The following is a 21,141-nucleotide window of genomic DNA, read 5'->3' as shown; positions in this document are numbered from 1 at the left end:
GGGAGAGAGAAATGGAGAGATGGAGGGAGAGAGGGGAGGGAGAGAGAAATGGAGAGATGGAGGGAGAGAGGGGAGGGAGAGAGAAATGGAGAGATTGGAGGGAGACAAGACAAGACAAGACAAGACAACTTCTTTATTTCGAGGATAATAGATAAGCACTGGTGTGCTTTTTCACATCCAGTCCCGCCCTGAACAGGGTCTACACTACACAATATTTAATAAAATGAAATCATGGTGTTAAAAGAGATACACAACAGAGGAAAAAAAAAACATAAATCAAAACAAAACCACACACACACACACACACACACACACACACACACACACACACATGACATACAGGCACTAGCATGGTGTTAGTAAAATGCATAGGTAAAAAAAGAAAGAAAAAAAAATGGAACAAAATCAAAGAAACAAACACACACACCACACACCACATTACACATCAGAATGGGGGACAGAGGGTGAGGAAGGTTCTCAGTCAACCATACACATCTGACAAACAGTATCAATAAAATGAACGATTTACATTACACATGTTGGCATAAGGTGGGAAAGGCAATGTTTTTTTTGAAGGTGGTTGGGCAATGGTGTTGTTTAATTGTTTCTGGAAGTGAGTTCCATAGGGTGGCGCCTGAGTAAACCAGACTGGATTTGAACAAGTCAGTTCTTGGAATTGGGATATGGACTTTGGGGGGATTCCTTGATGAATTTACAGAAAATTTGTCTGTTAATGTTGGTGGTGCATTACTTGTCATAATCTTTTGCATCATGATTCCTTTATTGTACTTTAATCTACGGATTAGTGGGAGAATATTCGCTTGTTTATAGTCTGAGTCTAAAAGGGTAGTCTTTTTAAGGAGTACCAGCTTGAGCCCCCGTTTATGAAGATTCTGTAATGGCTTCATGGTATTCGCACTTGCGGAGTCCCATTGTGTTGATGCATAATCTATTGTAGACTGAATATGTGCTTGAAAAAATAATTTCCGTGAATGAAGGTCAAGGAAATGTTTGATTTTGGATATTTGATGGGTTTTCTGGGCTGTCTTTTTGCAAAGGAAATTTATGTGAGGATTCCAAGTGAGATAAATGGAGAGATGGAGGGAGAGAGGGGAGGGAGAGAGAAGGGGGGATGGTGGGGGGGGGGCGGTTGTGGGGGGGGGGGGGGGGGGGCAGAGAAACGAAACGAAACAAAACGAATTTTTAGGTCATGGGGGTAGTGGAGTGAGAATAACTACTTTTTTACACCCAGTCCTCAGGGACGAAGAGGGAGAAAAAGCAGAAAAATGAAAAAAAAGGGAAGAAAAAGACAAAGCAAAGGCAGCACACACATAATTACACATGAAAATAAAGTTCATTAATGAAAGCATGTACATAACCTAATTGAGTGTGACACGATCTGTTATTGGAAAAGATAACAGAAAAGGGTGGAGAAGGAAAGGCAGAGAAACAGAGACAGTGACAGATGCATGAACATGGTAAGTGAGACACACACACACACACACACACACACACACACACACACACAGAGAGGGAGACAGACAGACAGACAGGGAAAAGGATAGAGGGAGTGAGAGAGAGAGAGGTGGATGCGGGAGATATAAAAGAAGAGATAGATGGGGAGGGAGAGAGAAGGAAGAAAGAAAGATAAAAAAAGGCACTATGCAAGAGCTCACCACTAGACATGGATGTCAGATATCACAGATTTATTCTTGTCATAATTTCTAACAAAGCACAAATTCTCAACAAAGATTTAAGTTTACATGGTTCTTTCTTACTTTCTTTCCGGGATTTGTTAAAAGTAACAGAAGGAATTTTTGTACATCATAATGTCGAATGTAAAACGTTTAAGTATATAAAGAAAAAACATGAAAAATAAAAAAAAGATAGTTAACAACAACAATGTGAAACATGAACAAAGTCAACAACAGCAATAACAATAAAAGTAACAAAGGCTGTGGTCCCTATCACATTAGTTTTTTTCCATATATATATAATAAAAGAAATAGGACTAAACAGGAGTGATGCTCACGCAAAATTACAAAACGCCAAGCTTGAGAGAACAGTGTCTAAATGGCATGAATATACCTTGTCACAGCACATACATTTTCGGCGCTTGTACTTAGTACATATACAATGTGTGACGATGAATAGCAATCCAATATAAACGAATCATTCATTTCAGAAGTATTAGCTAATGGTGACACTTCTTTTATAGTAATTTATTTCTTGTTGTTGTTCTTCTTTCACGAGAGGCATAAGATATAAAAAGGGCACCTGTAGACTGACACGAATGTTTTTTTCCCATTAATTACCCTGGTGCATCCCATTCAAAGCTTGTTCGTTCTTGTGAATGGCACCATGTTTTGACAGGAAGCCACAAAGAGCAATGAAATACCTTCCCACTGACTTCTGAGACTTCTAGGATGATGTTAAGTTATAGGTTAAAGGGGAAAGGTCCTACAGCACTCAGGGCAGCGAATCCATGTCCACTGTGTCCAGGGCTAGCCAGAGGAAACTGGCGGGGCTCAGCCCTCACCTTTCGCCGCTTCTAACCATCCCCAGGTATCCATTTAACCTGGGCGGAGTGAAGGAATGGGAGACCTGTGCCTTTGCCAAGGACACAACAGCATGCTAAAAACAAGGCCTGGAATCCTGATCACTGTATTGACGTACACTCCTCAAAAGGTCTGAGAGGTTCTGTCAGGGATACAACCTTTTCTAACTCTCTCTCTTGTGTCAACATGAATCCCCAGACATCATGGGAATGGCTCCAGTGCTCTGACTGGCTTTTCAGTGCTGACGTCTTATTACTTCGCCTTTCACGTTCTGAAAGGTGCGATGGTAAGGGAAAAAAGAGCAAGATCCCCTCGAAACTGTAAAAAGTGTGTGTGTGTGTGTGTGTGTGTGTGTGTGTGTGTGTGTGTGTGTGTGTGTGTGTGTGTGTGTGTGTGTGTGTGTGTGTGTGTGTGTGTGTGTGTGATCAAGCAAAAGAGTGACGAAACATATCAAAGTCCTTTCTTCATCATCGCTGTCGAAACCACGAAACCACCATGCCGCAGGTTACGCCGCTGACTTGGTTGTTTTCAGATTGAAGCCACCGCCAGTGAACCTCGGCTGGTCTGCTCTTTGAGACTGGATAGGGGGCGCTCCTGCATGGACCAGTGCACGGTCCCTCTCCCTGCAACACACAACACAGCCATGTCAAAACAGCACGGGATGTGCCCAGGTCTCTGTTCCTAAAACACAGAACACAGCATGACATGTCAAAACAGCACGGGATGTGACCAGGTCTCTGTTCCTAAAACACAGAACACAGCATGACATGTCAGAACAGCACGGGATGTGACCAGGTCTCTGTTCCTAAAACACAGAACACAACATGACATGTCAAAACAGCACGGGATGTGCCCAGGTCTCTGTTCCTAAAACACAGAACACAGCATGACATGTCAGAACAGCACGGGATGTGACCAGGTCTCTGTTCCTAAAACACAGAACACAGCATGACATGTCAAAACAGCACGGGATGTGACCAGGTCTCTGTTCCTAAAACACAGAACACAGCATGACATGTCAAAACAGCACGGGATGTGCCCAGGTCTCTGTTCCTAAAACACAGAACACAGCATGACATGTCAAAACAGCACGGGATGTGACCAGGTCTCTGTTCCTAAAACACAGAACACAGCATGACATGTCAAAACAACACGGGATGTGCCCAGGTCTCTGTTCCTAAAACACAGAACACAGCATGGCATGTCAAAACAGCACGGGATGTGCCCAGGTCCACGTGAGAGAAAAGAGACAGCACACACAATGCACTGACGTCAGCTGACAGTGCCTGGAGCCGAGACACCTCAAGACGTGACACAATGTACTGACGTCAGCTGACAGTGCCTGGAGCCGAGACACCTCAAGACGTGACACACCATGTACTGATGTCAGCTGACAGTGCCTGGAGCCGGGACACCTCAAGACGTGACACAATGTACTGACGTCAGCTGACAGTGCCTGGAGCCGAGACACCTCAAGACGTGACACAATGTACTGACGTCAGCTGACAGTGCCTGGAACCGGGACACCTCAAGACGTGACACACAATGTACTGACGTCAGCTGACAGTGCCTGGAACCGGGACACCTCAAGACGTGACACAATGCACTGACGTCAGCTGACAGTGCCGGGGGCCGGGACACCTCAAGACGTGACACACCATGTACTGACGTCAGCTGACAGTGCCTGGAACCGGGCCACCTCAAGACGTGACACAATGCACTGACGTCAGCTGACAGTGCCTGGAACCGGGCCACCTCAAGACGTGGACAACACTGCAAGCTGATTGGTGTCTGTGAGACTGCTGCTTTCAGTTCTTGACAACAAACCATCATTCATTCTTTTCCCTGTGAACCTGCAAATCGTCTTTCTCTGTCTCTATCTCCACCACGCTCTCCTTCTCTGTCGCTCTATTTGTCTCTATCTCCACCACGCTCTCCTTCTCTGTCGCTCTATTTGTCTCTATCTCCACCACACTCTCCTTCTCTGTCGCTCTATTTGTCTCTATCTCCACCACACTCTCCTTCTCTGTCGCTCTATTTATCTCTGTCTGTCTGTCTGACCCTAATCCTTTTTCTCCCTTTTCCATTGTTCTCTCTGTCAGTTTTTTTCACTTTGTTCCCTCTGTTTATTCTTCTATTTTTCTCACTCGCTCTCTGTTCTCTTTGTCAACACATTACAACACAATAAGCAGTGTGCTGTTATACTGATATTGACATAACACGTATCTTTGGTCAGGGAAACACAGAATCTTTCACACAATGATATGCAGTGATGTAGCTGTGCATGCGTTTTTGAGTGGATTTTCTTCAGAATTTTACCCTTTAGCTGCCGTGGATTCCTTTACGTGCGCAAAAAGCATGCTGTACACAGGACATAGGTTTATTGTCCCATCCGAATTATCATGGGTTCTTTTACGTGCATAAAATGCATGCTTGCTCATAGGACCTTGATTTATTGTCTCATCCGAGCAACCACCAGTCAAGGTCTGGTGGAACAGAGCAACCATCAGTCATGGTCTGGTGGAATAGAGCAACCACCAGTCAAGGTCTGGTGGAATCAAGCAACCATCAGTCAAGGTCTGGTGGAATAGAGCAACCACCAGTCAAGGTCTGGTGGAATCAAGCAACCATCAGTCAAGGTCTGTTGAAATCCAGCAACCATCAGTCAAGGTCTGTTGAAATCAAACAACCATCAGTCAAGGTCTGGTGAAATCCAGCAACCATCAGTCAAGGTCTGTTGAAATCCAGCAACCATCAGTCAAGGTCTGTTGAAATCAAACAACCATCAGTCAAGGTCTGTTGAAATCAAACAACCATCAGTCAAGGTCTGGTGAAATCCAGCAACCATCAGTCAAGGTCTGGTGAAATCAAACAACCATCAGTCAAGGTCTGTTGAAATCCAGCAACCACCAGTCAAGGTCTGGTGAAATCCAACAACCATCAGTCAAGGTCTGGTGAAATCCAGCAGCCATCAGTCAAGGTCTGGTGAAATCCAGCAACCATCAGTCAAGGTCTGGTGAAATCCAGCAACCATCAGTCAAGGTCTAGCAACCATCAGTCAAGGTCTGGTGAAGATGGAGAGCATTCTGGCGAGTGTAGGATGCCATCTCAAACCCTCAGATTCTATGGATTCCAAGGCAATCATCACTCCACAGTGAATTAACTGCAGTAGTCTGTTGGTCTGTGAAAGGCTCTGTGAGCTCTCTCTCTCTCTCTCTCTCTCTCTGTGACAGGTCTGTGAAAGGCTCTGTGAGCCCTCTGTGTGTGTGTGTGTGACAGGTCTGTGAAAGGCTCTGTGAGCCCTCTGTGTGTGTGTGTGTGACAGGTCTGTGAAAGGCTCTGTGAGCCCTCTGTGTGTGTGTGTGACAGGTCTGTGAAAGGCTCTGTGAGCCCTCTGTGTGTGTGTGTGTGTGTGTGACAGGTCTGTGAAAGGCTCTGTAAGCTCTCTCTCTCAGGTCTGTGAAAGGCTATGTGAGCCCTCTCTGTGTAGGTCTGTGAAAGGCTCTGTGAGCCCTCTCTCTGTGTGTGACAGGTCTGTGAAAGGCTCTGTGAGCCCTCTCTGTGTATGTCTGTGAAAGGCTGTGTGAGCCCTCTCTGTGTATGTCGGTGAAAGGCTCTGTGAGCCCTCTCTGTGTAGGTCTGTGAAAGGCTCTGTGAGCCCTCTCTCTGTGTTACAGGTCTGTGAAAGGCTGTGTGAGCCCTCCCTCTGTGTGTGACAGGTCTGTGAAAGGCTCTATGAGCCCTCTCTCTGTGTAGGTCTGTGAAAGGCTCTGTAAGCCCTCTCTCTGTGTAGGTCTGTGAAAGGCTCTGTAAGCCCTCTCTCTGTGTAGGTCTGTGAAAGGCTCTGTGAGCCCTCTCTCTGTGTAGGTCTGTGAAAAGGCTCTGTGAGCCCTCTCTCTGTGTGACAGGTCTGTGAAAGGCTCTGTGAGCCCTCTCTGTGTAGGTCTGTGAAAGGCTCTGTGAGCCCTCTCTCTGTGTAGGTCTGTGAAAGGCTCTGTAAGCCCTCCCTCTGTGCAGGTCTGTGAAAGGCTCTGTTAGCCCCCCCCCCCCCTCTCTCTCTCTCTCTCTATGCAGGTCTGTGAAAGGCTCTGTAAGCCCTCTCTCTCTCTCTATGCAGGTCTGTGAAAGGCTCTGTAAGCACTCTCTCTCTCTGTGCAGGTCTGTGAAAGGCTCTGTAAGCCCTCTGTCTCTCTCTATGCAGGTCTGTGAAAGGCTCTGTAAGCCCTCTCTCTCTCTCTGTGCAGGTCTGTGAAAGGCTCTGTAAGCCCTCTGTCTCTCTCTATGCAGGTCTGTGAAAGGCTCTGTAAGCCCTCTCTTTCTCTGTGCAGGTCTGTGAAAGGCTCTGTAAGCCCTCTCTCTCTATGCAGGTCTGTGAAAGGCTCTGTAAGCCCTCTCTCTCTCTGCAGGTCTGTGAAACGCTCTGTAAGCCCTCTCTCTCTCTCTGTGCAGGTCTGTGAAAGGCTCTGTAAGCCCTCTCTCTGTCTGTGCACGTCTGTGAAACGCTCTGTAAGCCCTCTCTCTCTCTGTGCACGTCTGTGAAAGGCTCTGTAAGCCCTCTCTCTCTCTCTGTGCAGGTCTGTGAAAGGCTCTGTAAGCCCTCTCTCTCTCTGTGCAGGTCTGTGAAAGGCTCTGTAAGCCCTCTCTCTCTCTCTGTGCACGTCTGTGAAAGGCTCCGTGAGCCCTCTTCCTGGGCCCAGAGCTGTAAGCTGCCCATTGGGATGAGTACTTCTCACACACCCCGCCCCTCACCCACCCTCTCCTAAATGGCTTCAACCAAGCAAGGAGGAAAATCAGTAAAGTGGCTGTGGAGCCACTGACCCCAGTGACCCCAGTGACCCCAGCGGCCTGACAGATCACTTCCCGGAGTGGCGACAAGAAAAGCCAGCGCCCCCTGTGTACAGAACCAAGTTGCTCCTGGAAAGGGAAAGAAACCGTGTGGTCACCATCACTGCTCCTGACGTGACGTGGGTCACTCTTGCTTCAGTCCGGGAGCGGGAGAGGGCAGGGTTTGTGGGGGAGTGGGGGGCGGGGTGGAGGGAGGGAGGATGGGGGGGGGGGTACAGGAGGTCGGGGCAGGGTCAGAGACCTTGGCCGTCTCTGCGAGCAGGAGACATGACAAAGGAAACCAGTGTGGACTGTCTCTGGCCCCCTTGACAGCCCTGCATGGTCACTGGAGGTGTGGCGACATGTGGCCTGTGTCTGCAATCTCTCCCCGTGACAAGCAAGCTGAGCCTGGGGTTTGACAGGACACTAGTGGTGTGGTGTGGTGTGGTGTGGTGTGGAGTGGTGTGGTGTGGTGTGTAGTGTGGTGTGATGTGGTGTGGTGTGGTGTGGTGTGTGGTGTGGTGTGGTGTGGTGTGGTGTGGTGTGGTGTGGTGTGGTGTGGTGTGGTGTGGAGTGGTGTGTGGTGTGGTGTGTGGTGTGGTGTGGTGTGTGGTGTGATGTGTGGTGTGGTGTGGTGTGGTGTGGTGTGGTGTGGAGTGGTGTGGTGTGGTGTGGTGTGGTGTGTGGTGTGGTGTGGTGTGGTGTGGTGTGGAGTAGTGTGTGGTGTGGTGTGTGATGTGGTGTGGTGTGTGGTGTGGTGTGGTGTGGAGTGGTGTGGTGTGGTGTGGTGTGGTGTGTGGTGTGGTGTGTGGTGTGGAGTGGTGTGGTGTGGTGTGGTGTGGTGTGGTGTGGTGTGGTGTGGTGTGTGGTGTGGTGTGGAGTGGTGTGGTGTGGTGTGGTGTGGTGACGGATGTGTCAGCCAAGGACAGCGGGGTGTGTAGTTACACAGCACAAATCCCATTTACATGTGTGGCGATTCAGATAGCTGCTTTGAGTTGCCACATACAGATTTTTTTAAATACAAAGACACACACCTAAACACACACACACACACACACACACACACACACACACACACACACACACACACATACACAAACACACACGAATATATATGCATACTTTCAAGGTCTGTCTACACACGATGGGTCATGCTGCTGTCACAAATCTACCTAGCTTTTCCAGACTGGCCTGAAAGCAGAGACGCCCCCCTGAGGAACTGAAACTGAAAGTGAAACACAACAGCGGCACTCACTTGACTTGCTGCTCTTTCTTCTTCTGCATGAAGTATTTCTTCTTCACCTCCTGCAGCTCGCGGGCGATGCGCTCGATCTCGTACTTGTACTCGCTGACCTGGGACTCGTACATGTTGAGTTCTGACGCCATGGCCTACAACACAACACACACCCTGCGATACAGTACAATATGATGTAATACTATACAATACAATACAATACAATACAATACAATACAGTTCAGTACTGACACCATGGCCTGCAATACAACACACACCCTGAGATACAGTACAATATGATGTAATACAATACAATACAATACAATACAATACAGTTCAGTACTGACACCATGGCCTGCAACACAACACACACTGTGATGCAGTACAATACGATATAATACAATACAATACAGTTCAGTACACAACACACACCCTGCGATACAGTACAATACGATGTAATACAATACAATACAATACAATACAGTTCAGTACTGACACCATGGCCTGCAATACAACACACACCCTGAGATACAGTACAATATGATGTAACACAATACGATAAAATACAATACAGGTAATACAATACAATGCTGTATAATATTGCACAGTATAATACAATGCAGTATAATGTTGCACAGTACAATATGATACAATACAATTCAGTACACTAAAATACAACAGAGTACAATGCAATACAAACTGACAAAGAACAGTACAGTACAGTGCAGTACAGTGATGACATGCCTGAAGGCAAGTTTCTGTACGCAGTGTGTTTCATACAATGAATGGATGAATGAATGAGTGAGTGAATGAGCGAATGATTGATTGTCTGATTGGCAGATTGATTGACTGACTAGCTGACTGACTAACTGAACGGCCGACTAATTAATTAACTGACTGGCTGGCTGTCTGACTGACTGACTGACTCACTGACTGACTAGCTGACTGACTAACTGAACGGCCGACTAATTAATTAACTGACTGGCTGGCTGACTGACTAGCTGGCTGACCAACTAAATGACTGACTGACTGACTAAATGACTGAATGGTTGGCTGACTAACTGAACGACAGACTAATTAATTAACTGACTGGCTGACTAATTGAACGACCAAATGATTCATTAACCGACTGATTGATTGACTGACTGACTAACTGAACAGCCGACTGATTACTGATGGATTGACTGACTGGCTGACAGGCTGACTGACTGACGGACCCACCTTCATCTGCTTGGTCTTCTCCTTGAGGGTCTGCTGGTAGATCTGGAGCTGCTCGGCCACCTCGGGGCCCGGCTGCCTGGCCAGGATGTGCTTCAGCTCCAGGTACAGCTTCTCCTTCTCCTGGATCAGCAGCTCCTTCTCCACCACCTCCTCCGTCTTTTGGATCAGCCGCTTCTGCAGCGTGTGGATCTTCTGGATCATCTCGTACGTCGACGGGTCGCTGCCCTGCAACACCAGTTTCACTTTTCTCAGGGAGGCGTTACTGGCTGCCCCCCAACACCACTTTCTCTTTCTCAGGGAGGCGTTACCCACTGCCCCCCATCACCACTTTCTCTTTCTCAGGGAGGCGTTACCCACTGCCCCCCATCACCACTTTCTCTTTCTCAGGGAGGCGTTACTGGCTGCCCCCCAACACCACTTTCTCTTTCTCAGGGAGGCGTTACCCACTGCCCCCCAACACCACTTTCTCTTTCTCAGGGAGGCGTTACCCACTGTCCCCCAACACCACTTTCTCTTTCTCAGGGAGGTGTTACCCACTGCCCCCCATCACCACTTTCTCTTTCTCAGGGAGGCGTTACCCACTGCCCCCCATCACCACTTTCTCTTTCTCAGGGAGGCGTTACCCACTGCCCCCCAACACCACTTTCTCTTTCTCAGGGAGGTGTTACTGGCTGCCCCCCAACACCACTTTCTCTTTCTCAGGGAGGTGTTACTGGCTGCCCCCCATCACCACTTTCTCTTTCTCAGGGAGGTGTTACTGGCTGCCCCCCAACACCACTTTCTCTTTCTCAGGGAGGCGTTACCCACTGCCCCCCAACACCACTTTCTCTTTCTCAGGGAGGCGTTACCCACTGCCCCCCAACACCACTTTCTCTTTCTCAGGGAGGTGTTACTGGCTGCCCCCCAACACCACTTTCTCTTTCTCAGGGAGGTGTTACTGGCTCCCCCCCCCCAACACCACTTTCTCTTTCTCAGGGAGGTGTTACTGGCTGCCCCCCAACACCACTTTCTCTTTCTCAGGGAGGTGTTACTGGCTGCCCCCCAACACCACTTTCTCTTTCTCAGGGAGGTGTTACTGGCTGCCCCCCAACACCACTTTCTCTTTCTCAGGGAGGTGTTACTGGCTGCCCCCCATCACCACTTTCTCTTTCTCAGGGAGGTGTTACTGGCTGCCCCCCATCACCACTTTCTCTTTCTCAGGGAGGCGTTACCCACTGCCCCCCATCACAACTTTCTCTTTCTCAGGGAGGCGTTACCCACTGCCCCCCCATCACAACTTTCACTTTTCTCAGGGAGGCGTTACCCACTGCCCCCCATCACCACTTTCACTTTTCTCAGGGAGGCGTTACCCACTGCCCCCCATCACAACTTTCTCTTTCTCAGGGAGGTGTTACTGGCTGCCCCCCATCACCACTTTCTCTTTCTCAGGGAGGTGTTACTGGCTGCCCCCCATCACCACTTTCTCTTTCTCAGGGAGGCGTTACCCACTGCCCCCATCACCACTTTCTCTTTCTCAGGGAGGCGTTACCCACTGCCCCCCATCACAACTTTCTCTTTCTCAGGGAGGTGTTACTGGCTGCCCCCCAACACCACTTTCTCTTTCTCAGGGAGGCGTTACCCACTGCCCCCATCACCACTTTCTCTTTCTCAGGGAGGTGTTACTGGCTGCCCCCCATCACCACTTTCTCTTTCTCAGGGAGGTGTTACCCACTGCCCCCCATCACCACTTTCTCTTTCTCAGGGAGGCGTTACCCACTGCCCCCCATCACAACTTTCTCTTTCTCAGGGAGGTGTTACTGGCTGCCCCCCAACACCACTTTCTCTTTCTCAGGGAGGCGTTACCCACTGCCCCCATCACCACTTTCTCTTTCTCAGGGAGGTGTTACTGGCTGCTCCCCAACACCACTTTCTCTTTCTCAGGGAGGTGTTACTGGCTGCCCCCCAACACCACTTTCTCTTTCTCAGGGAGGTGTTACTGGCTGCCCCCCAACACCACTTTCTCTTTCTCAGGGAGGTGTTACTGGCTGCCCCCCAACACCACTTTCTCTTTCTCAGGGAGGTGTTACTGGCTGCCCCCCAACACCACTTTCTCTTTCTCAGGGAGGTGTTACTGGCTGCCCCCCATCACCACTTTCTCTTTCTCAGGGAGGCGTTACCCACTGCCCCCCATCACAACTTTCTCTTTCTCAGGGAGGCGTTACCCACTGCCCCCCATCACAACTTTCTCTTTCTCAGGGAGGTGTTACCCACTGCCCCCCATCACCACTTTCACTTTTCTCAGGGAGGCGTTACCCACTGCCCCCCATCACAACTTTCTCTTTCTCAGGGAGGTGTTACTGGCTGCCCCCCAACACCACTTTCTCTTTCTCAGGGAGGCGTTACCCACTGCCCCCCAACACCACTTTCTCTTTCTCAGGGAGGTGTTACTGGCTGCCCCCCAACACCACTTTCTCTTTCTCAGGGAGGTGTTACCCACTGCCCCCCAACACCACTTTCTCTTTCTCAGGGAGGTGTTACTGGCTGCCCCCCAACACCACTTTCTCTTTCTCAGGGAGGCGTTACTGGCTGCCCCCCAACACCACTTTCTCTTTCTCAGGGAGGCGTTACCCACTGCCCCCCATCACCACTTTCTCTTTCTCAGGGAGGTGTTACCCACTGCCCCCCATCACCACTTTCTCTTTCTCAGGGAGGTGTTACTGGCTGCCCCCCAACACCACTTTCTCTTTCTCAGGGAGGTGTTACTGGCTGCCCCCCAACACCACTTTCTCTTTCTCAGGGAGGTGTTACTGGCTGCCCCCCAACACCACTTTCTCTTTCTCAGGGAGGTATTACTGGCTGCCCCCCATCACCACTTTCTCTTTCTCAGGGAGGCGTTACCCACTGCCCCCCAACACCACTTTCTCTTTCTCAGGGAGGTGTTACCCACTGCCCCCCAACACCACTTTCTCTTTCTCAGGGAGGTGTTACCCACTGCCCCCCAACACCACTTTCTCTTTCTCAGGGAGGTGTTACCCACTGCCCCCCATCACCACTTTCTCTTTCTCAGGGAGGCGTTACCCACTGCCCCCCAACACCACTTTCTCTTTCTCAGGGAGGTGTTACTGGCTGCCCCCCATCACCACTTTCTCTTTCTCAGGGAGGTGTTACTGGCTGCCCCCCAACACCACTTTCTCTTTCTCAGGGAGGTGTTACTGGCTGCCCCCCATCACCACTTTCTCTTTCTGAAAGGGGCTGCAATGAGTTCCCACAGATCCATTCACGCTGCACCACATGTGCTAACTATGATTCCAGGCCTTGAGTGCATGCATTATGTACTGGAGTGACTCTCAGCTACAGAATGGTGGCGAAGGACAACTCTTTTGTTGCTGTGGGTTCTGTTTCACTGAGCCCAGTGTGTGTTGCACATGGGACCTGGGTTTGTAGTCTCATCCGAATATGACTTGTCACTCATTTTGATTATCAAGTCCAACTTGGCAGAAAGGGGGAGACTGGGAATGGAACCCAGACCATCATGGAAACTGCATTGGACTCTTGGACTCTTGGAGTGTCTGAACCATTCTGTAACCTTCCTGCCCCCACTGCAACATCACACACACACACACACACACACACACACACACACACACACACACCACAAACAACACACAATACACAAACACAACACAAAACAACACACAATACACACACAACACAAAACAACAGCACACACACACACACACACACACACACACACACACACACACACCACAAAACAACACAAACAACACACAATACACACACACAACAAAAAACACACAACACAAACAACACACAATACACACACAACACAAAACAACACACACACACACACACACGAAAATACTAAAGCAACAAAATCAATAAAGAAAACATCAACTGATACAGAAATGCAGCTGGCTACAAAAAACAAGGACAATTTATTTCCAATGTCTGACAACAACAGCAGATGTTTCAGGCATTAAACTGTTTTTGTTGTTGTTGTTGTCGTTGTTGTTGTTGTTGTTGTCGTTGTTGTTGTTGTTGTTTTCATTCACCAGCTGGGACAAAAGGAAAGGTCAGACATTCAGACAGAGAGACAGAAAAATATGTCGGGGAAAAGCAACAACAAAGCCCACTGGTCAGACCCAGTTCCTCACGCAAGTGGAGGGCAGAGGAGACAGGCAGGCCCGAAGAAAAATAAAACTGGACAGGAGAAATAAGCAAGTATAAAACAAACCTCTAATTCCCGCAGTGAGTAAACTTTTATGGACAGAGAGAAGGATCACATGGACAGAAAGACAGACAGTTCAACAGACAGAGAAGACAGACAGACAGGCAGGTAATACATGTAAGGCACAAGACACACACCACATGTCACATGTAAGGCACAAGACACACACCACATGTCACATGTAAGGCACAAGACACACACCACATGTCACATGTAAGGCACAAGACACACACCACATGTCACATGTAAGGCACAAGACACACACCACATGTCACATGTAAGACACAAGACACACACCACATGTCACATGTAAGACACAAGACACACACCACATGTCACATGTAAGACACAAGACACACACCACATGTCACATGTAAGACACAAGACACACACCACATGTCACATGTAAGACACAAGACACACACCACATGTCACATGTAAGGCACAAGACACACACCACATGTCATGTAAGACACAAGACACACACCACATGTCACATGTAAGGCACAAGACACACACCACATGTCACATGTAAGGCACAAGACACACACCACATGTCACATGTAAGACACACACCACATGTCACATGTAAGGCACAAGACACACACCACATGTCACATGTAAGACACAAGACACACACCACATGTCACATGTAAGGCACAAGACACACACCACATGTCACATGTAAGGCACAAGACACACACCACATGTCACATGTAAGGCACAAGACACACACCACATGTCACATGTAAGACACAAGACGCACACCACATGTCACATGTAAGACACAAGACGCACACCACATGTCACATGTAAGGCACAAGACACACACCACATGTCACATGTAAGACACAAGACACACACCACATGTCACATGTAAGACACAAGACACACACCACATGTCACATGTAAGACACAAGACACACACCACATGTCACATGTAAGACACAAGACACACACCACATGTCACATGTAAGGCACAAGACACACACCACATGCCACATGTAAGGCACAAGACACACACCACATGTCACATGTAAGGCACAAGACACACACCACATGTAAGGCACAAGACACACACCACATGTCACATGTAAGGCACAAGACACACACCACATGCCACATGTAAGGCACAAGACACACACCACATGTCACATGTAAGGCACAAGACACACACCACATGTCACATGTAAGGCACAAGACACACACCACATGCCACATGTAAGGCACAAGACACACACCACATGTCACATGTAAGGCACAAGACACACACCACATGTCACATGTAAGGCACAAGACACACACCACATGTCATGTAAGGCACAAGACACACACCACATGTCATGTAAGGCACAAGACACACACCACATGTCACATGTAAGGCACAAGACACACACCACATGTCATGTAAGGCACAAGACACACACCACATGTCATGTAAGGCACAAGACACACACCACATGTCATGTAAGGCACAAGACACACACCACATGTCACATGTAAGACACACACCACATGTCATGTAAGGCACGAGACAGACCTCCAACTTCCTCCAGCGGTGGATGTTCATGGGGTTTTCCAGCTCCTCTTCCAGAGCCTTGCACCGAGTTCTCTCCCTTAGCAGCTCCCGCTGGATGTGGTACACCTCGCGCCTGGCGGGACACAGCCACCATGCTTGTTTTCATCCTCGTCATTATCATTGTCATCATCGTCATCATCATCACCATAATTATCAATATCATCATCATCATCATCATCATCATCATCATCATTATCATGATGATCATCGTCATCATCACCACCATCATCGTCATCATCATCAACACCATCATCCTCCACAACATCAAAACAACACACTGAGTTTCATTATCGAGGAAATCCATGGTCATCAGCATCAGCATCATCATCATCACCGTCATCATCATCATCATCATCATCATCACCATCATCATCATCATCATCATCATCATCACCGTCATCATCAAATTAAACAAAATGAGTTTCATGATAAAAAAAAAGGCTGATGGTTACCATCATCACCACCAACATCAACACAATGGCTGTCAGTGAGGCATCATGATCACCATCAGACATCAACACCAGAAGACATCAGACATCAACACCAGAAGACATCAGACATCAACACCAGCAGACATCAACACCAGAAGACATCAGACATCAACACCAGCAGACATCAACACCAGAAGACATCAACACCAGCAGACATCAACACCAGAAGACATCAGACATCAACACCAGAAGACATCAACACCAGAAGACATCAGACATCAACACCAGAAGACATCAACACCAGAAGACATCAACACCAGCAGACATCAGACATCAACACCAGCAGACATCAACACCAGAAGACATCAGACATCAACACCAGCAGACATCAACACCAGAAGACATCAGACATCAACACCAGAAGACATCAACACCAGAAGACATCAACACCAGAAGACATCAGACATCAACACCAGCAGACATCAACACCAGCAGACATCAACACCAGCAGACATCAGACATCAACACCAGCAGACATCAACACCAGAAGACATCAGACATCAACACCAGAAGACATCAACACCAGCAGACATCAGACATCAACACCAGAAGACATCAACACCAGCATACATCAGACATCAACACCAGAAGACATCAACACCAGAAGACATCAGACATCAACACCAGATGACATCAATACCAGAAGACATCAGACATCAACACCAGAAGACATCAATACCAGAAGACATCAGACATCAACACCAGAAGATATCAACACCAGAAGACATCAACACCAGCAGACATCAGACATCAACACCAGCAGACATCAACACCAGCAGACATCAACACCAGAAGATATCAACACCAGCAGACATCAACACCAGCAGACATCAACACCAGAAGACATCAGACATCAACACCAGCAGACATCAGACATCAACACCAGAAGACATCAACACCAGCAGACATCAGACATCAACACCAGCAGACATCAGACATCAACACCAGAAGACATCAACACCAGCAGACATCAGACATCAACACCAGAAGACATCAACACCAGCAGACATCAGACATCAACACCAGAAGACATCAACACCAGAAGACATCAGACATCAACACCAGAAGACATCAACACCAGCAGACATCAGACATCAACACCAGAAGACATCAGACATCAACACCAGAAGACATCAACACCAGCAGACATCAGACATCAACACCAGAAGACATCAACACCAGCAGACATCAGACATCAACACCAGAAGACATCAACACCAGAAGACACCAACACCAGCAGACATCAGACATCAACACCAGCAGACATCAACACCAGAAGACATCAACACCAGAAGACATCAACACCAGCAGACATCAGACATCAACACCAGAAGACATCAACACCAGAAGACACCAACACCAGCAGACATCAGACATCAACACCAGAAGACATCAGACATCAACACCAGAAGACATCAACACCAGCAGACATCAGACATCAACACCAGAAGACATCAACACCAGAAGACATCAACACCAGAAGACACCAACACCAGCAGACATCAGACATCAACACCAGCAGACATCAACACCAGCAGACATCAGACATCAACACCAGCAGACATCAACACCAGAAGACATCAACACCAGCAGACATCAGACATCAACACCAGAAGACATCAACACCAGAAGACACCAACACCAGCAGACATCAACACCAGCAGACAGCCCCCCAACCTGAGGTCCTCCACGTTGGCGACACTCTTCTGCAGGATGGCCTTCTCCCTCCTCAGCTTCTTGATCTCCAGCTTGAGGACGCGGATGTCCTCCAGACGCTGGTTGTACTGCACCTCCCCCTTGTTCAGCACCGACTGCTGGATCTTGATCTTCTCGTACAGCAGGGCCAGCTCGTCATTCCTCCGCACAAGCTGGGTGCCCAGGATGTCTCTCTCGCTGATCACCTGGACAGGGGGTGTGGACACCACGTGTCATGGTTAGTGTCTCACCGCACCATGTGCCATACCATCCTATCACGTCACCGCATCTCACGTCACATCACCCACCACATCACATCACCACAATACACCATATCACACATCCTCCACACACACACACACACACACACACAAACACACACACACAGACACACACACACACACGAGCACCGACCTGGTCCAGTTCCTTTTTCTGACGCACTCTCTCAGCGTCGGCCTCAGCGATGATCTTGAGCAGCTTGCGTTCCTCGGCCTCCTGGGCCTCGATGTAGGCCTTGCTCTCTGCGGCCTGCTGCTTCATCTTCTGCAGCTCCGCCTGGGGGAGGGGGAAGGGGGGCACAGCGGTTAACACTCTTCACTGTCACTACAGTGTCTGTCAGGGTCTGGTATGAAACCTTTCACTTTTCACTTCCTACCAAATTGATCTGATTGATAGATGTGTTCAAACCAATTGAAATAAACATTTTGTTTATTCAAGACAATGTCATGTCATGTCATGCTGTGTCACCCACACACTGACACTGTCAACACTATCCATGAAACATGGCAGCATCATAACTCCCATACACACACACACACACCCCGCACCCCCCACCCCCACACACCACCACCCTCCACCCCTCCTACCCACTGTTTCCATATATATGGTCCCTCGCTTTCAACTGGGCTATAAACTACATCATGCTTTGGTTTGATCTCAACATCCAGTATTATGTCAGTGTTATGTTTCATTCCATGACTGGCATGTATTAACGTCTGTATCTCTTCATCTCTTATTTGTAAAATGTTTTGTATATGCTTGCACATTTGTGCTATGTTGCACGAATGTGTTATACATTGTGACATTGTGTTGTATCACACATTTGTGTGTGTGAGTCATGGGGTGGGTGTAATGTATTTGTGCGTAAATAAGTGTATTTGTGTGCATGTGTTTGAAACATATATCCAACTGTGTATTTCATTATCACATTATATTTGTATGTAGTTGTGGTTTTTTTCCCACAGCTAATCCATATTCTCTTTCTTTTTTCAAACATTGTCATCAAATTTTACATTGTCTTTACAGATGGCTTGAAGCAAAAAGATTATTAGTTATTTAATTTTCTATCTACAGAAAAAAGAATATGATAAACCTTCCTTCTCTTACTCCACACGCTGATGCACACAGACACACACACAGACACACACACACTCACTCACTCACTCACTCTCACTCAAACTCACACACACACACACACACACACACACACACACACACACACATCTTGAATGTTTCTTTCTCTTTATCCACACTCTCTCTCTCTCTCTCTCTCTCTCTCTCTCTCTCTCTCTCACACACACACACACTACACACACATGCACACACACACAGACACACACACACATACACACACACACACACACACACACATGCACACACACACACACACACATGCACACACACACACACACACACACACACACACCTTGAGCGTTTCCTTCTCTTTCTCCACACGTTGATGCTCCAGCTGTTCCTTCACCAGAGCGGCCTCCTTGGTCTGGATCTCCTCTTTCAGCTGGTCGATCTGGTGGTTCATGATCTTCAGCTTCCGCTTGTTCTCTGTTATCTCGTCCTGCACACACACACACACACACACACACACACACACACACACACACACACACACACACACACGTCATTATTTGCTTCTTTCTGTGTGTCTGTGTAGGTATATCTGTCTCCCAATGTTTGAGTGTGACTGAACAAGCATTTGGAAAAGGTGTGTTGCCCTATCTTCAGTTGACAAATTAATATTTTTACATTATATGTGTTATCCTATCTTCAGTTGATAAATTGATATTATCACATTATATGTTCTGCCCTATCTTCAGTTGATCAAATGATATTATCACATAATATGTTCTGCCCTATCTTCAGTTGATCAAATGATATTATCACATTATATATGTTGCCCTATCTGTAGTTCACAAATTGATGTTTTCACACTATGTGTTGCCCTATTTTCAATGGACAAGCTGTAAGTGTCACACTATCTTCAGTTGATAGATTCCTATCTTCATGCTAGGATAAGAGAATAATGCGTATCTACATCAAGGTTACATAACTGTGAATCCTGCACTGGCAACATAGACTTTCAATCCACACCATGTGTACACACCATGGGCAATGTTTGTGGTCATTATTGGTGGTGTGGACTTCAGTCAAAGTCATAGCAAGTCGATTACATATACTGATAACGAAGACAAGAGCCTCCTTTATGTATCTATGCTGAGTGACTGTGATTCTAGCGTACTTTTTGTGCAGCATACACCACACATGAATTTCCCTTCCTGAGATAGTAAACTATTCTGTATTCTGCATTACAAACAGCAAAAATAAGCAGCACAGTAACCACTGATTCTCCAGACCTGACTCTCGATGAGGTTCTTGCTGTACAGGTTTCGGTCAGAGCGGACGGCTTCGTACAGGTTCTGCTGCTGCTTCAGCTTGGTCTCTGCCTCAGCTATCTTCTTCTTGTAGTCAAAGATCTGCATCTCCCGCACCTTGACGTCCTCCATGTGTTGAAGAACCTGTGGCCAGACACACGTCAACAGCGTCATCATTATCTGACATTCTTATCTATACTTACATAGCCGACACCACGTCATCAACACCGTCATCATTATCTGACATTCTTACCGATACTTACATAGCCGACACCACGTCATCAACACCGTCATCATTATCTGACATTCTTACCGATACTTACATAGCCGACACCACGTCATCAACACCGTCATCATTATCTGACATTCTTACCGATACTTACATAGCCGACACCACGTCATCATAACCGTCATCATTATCTGACATTCTTACCGATACTTACATAGCCGACACCACGTCATCAACAACGTCATCATTACCTGACATTCTTACCGATACTTACATAGCCGACACCACGTCATCATAACCGTCATCATTATCTGACATTCTTACCGATACTTACATAGCCGACACCACGTCATCATAACCGTCATCATTATCTGACATTCTTACCGATACTTACATAGCCGACACCACGTCATCAA

At 47.6% G+C, this 21,141-nt stretch overlaps 1 protein-coding gene across 1 annotated transcript in view; it reads right to left on the bottom strand.

Moving 5' to 3' along the window:
• Positions 1-1,691: 1,691 nt before the first annotated feature.
• Positions 1,692-21,141, bottom strand: part of LOC143276795 (cilia- and flagella-associated protein 58-like) — a 45,381-nt gene continuing 25,931 nt past the window's right edge. Inside the window, exons 10-17 of the mRNA XM_076581446.1 lie at positions 20,479-20,640; positions 19,536-19,682; positions 18,245-18,385; positions 17,813-18,036; positions 15,606-15,717; positions 9,838-10,062; positions 8,638-8,771; positions 1,692-3,181 (exon numbers count right to left, since the gene is read on the bottom strand). Of these exons, the coding sequence (XP_076437561.1) occupies positions 3,064-3,181; positions 8,638-8,771; positions 9,838-10,062; positions 15,606-15,717; positions 17,813-18,036; positions 18,245-18,385; positions 19,536-19,682; positions 20,479-20,640 (1,263 nt within the window). The 3' untranslated portion in view covers positions 1,692-3,063. The remainder of the gene's footprint in view (positions 3,182-8,637; positions 8,772-9,837; positions 10,063-15,605; positions 15,718-17,812; positions 18,037-18,244; positions 18,386-19,535; positions 19,683-20,478; positions 20,641-21,141) is intronic.

Source organism: Babylonia areolata, chromosome 2, assembly GCF_041734735.1.
Source record: "Babylonia areolata isolate BAREFJ2019XMU chromosome 2, ASM4173473v1, whole genome shotgun sequence".
Classification (NCBI taxonomy): domain Eukaryota; kingdom Metazoa; phylum Mollusca; class Gastropoda; order Neogastropoda; family Buccinidae; genus Babylonia; species Babylonia areolata.
This window is presented reverse-complemented; position numbering and strand designations above follow the sequence as displayed.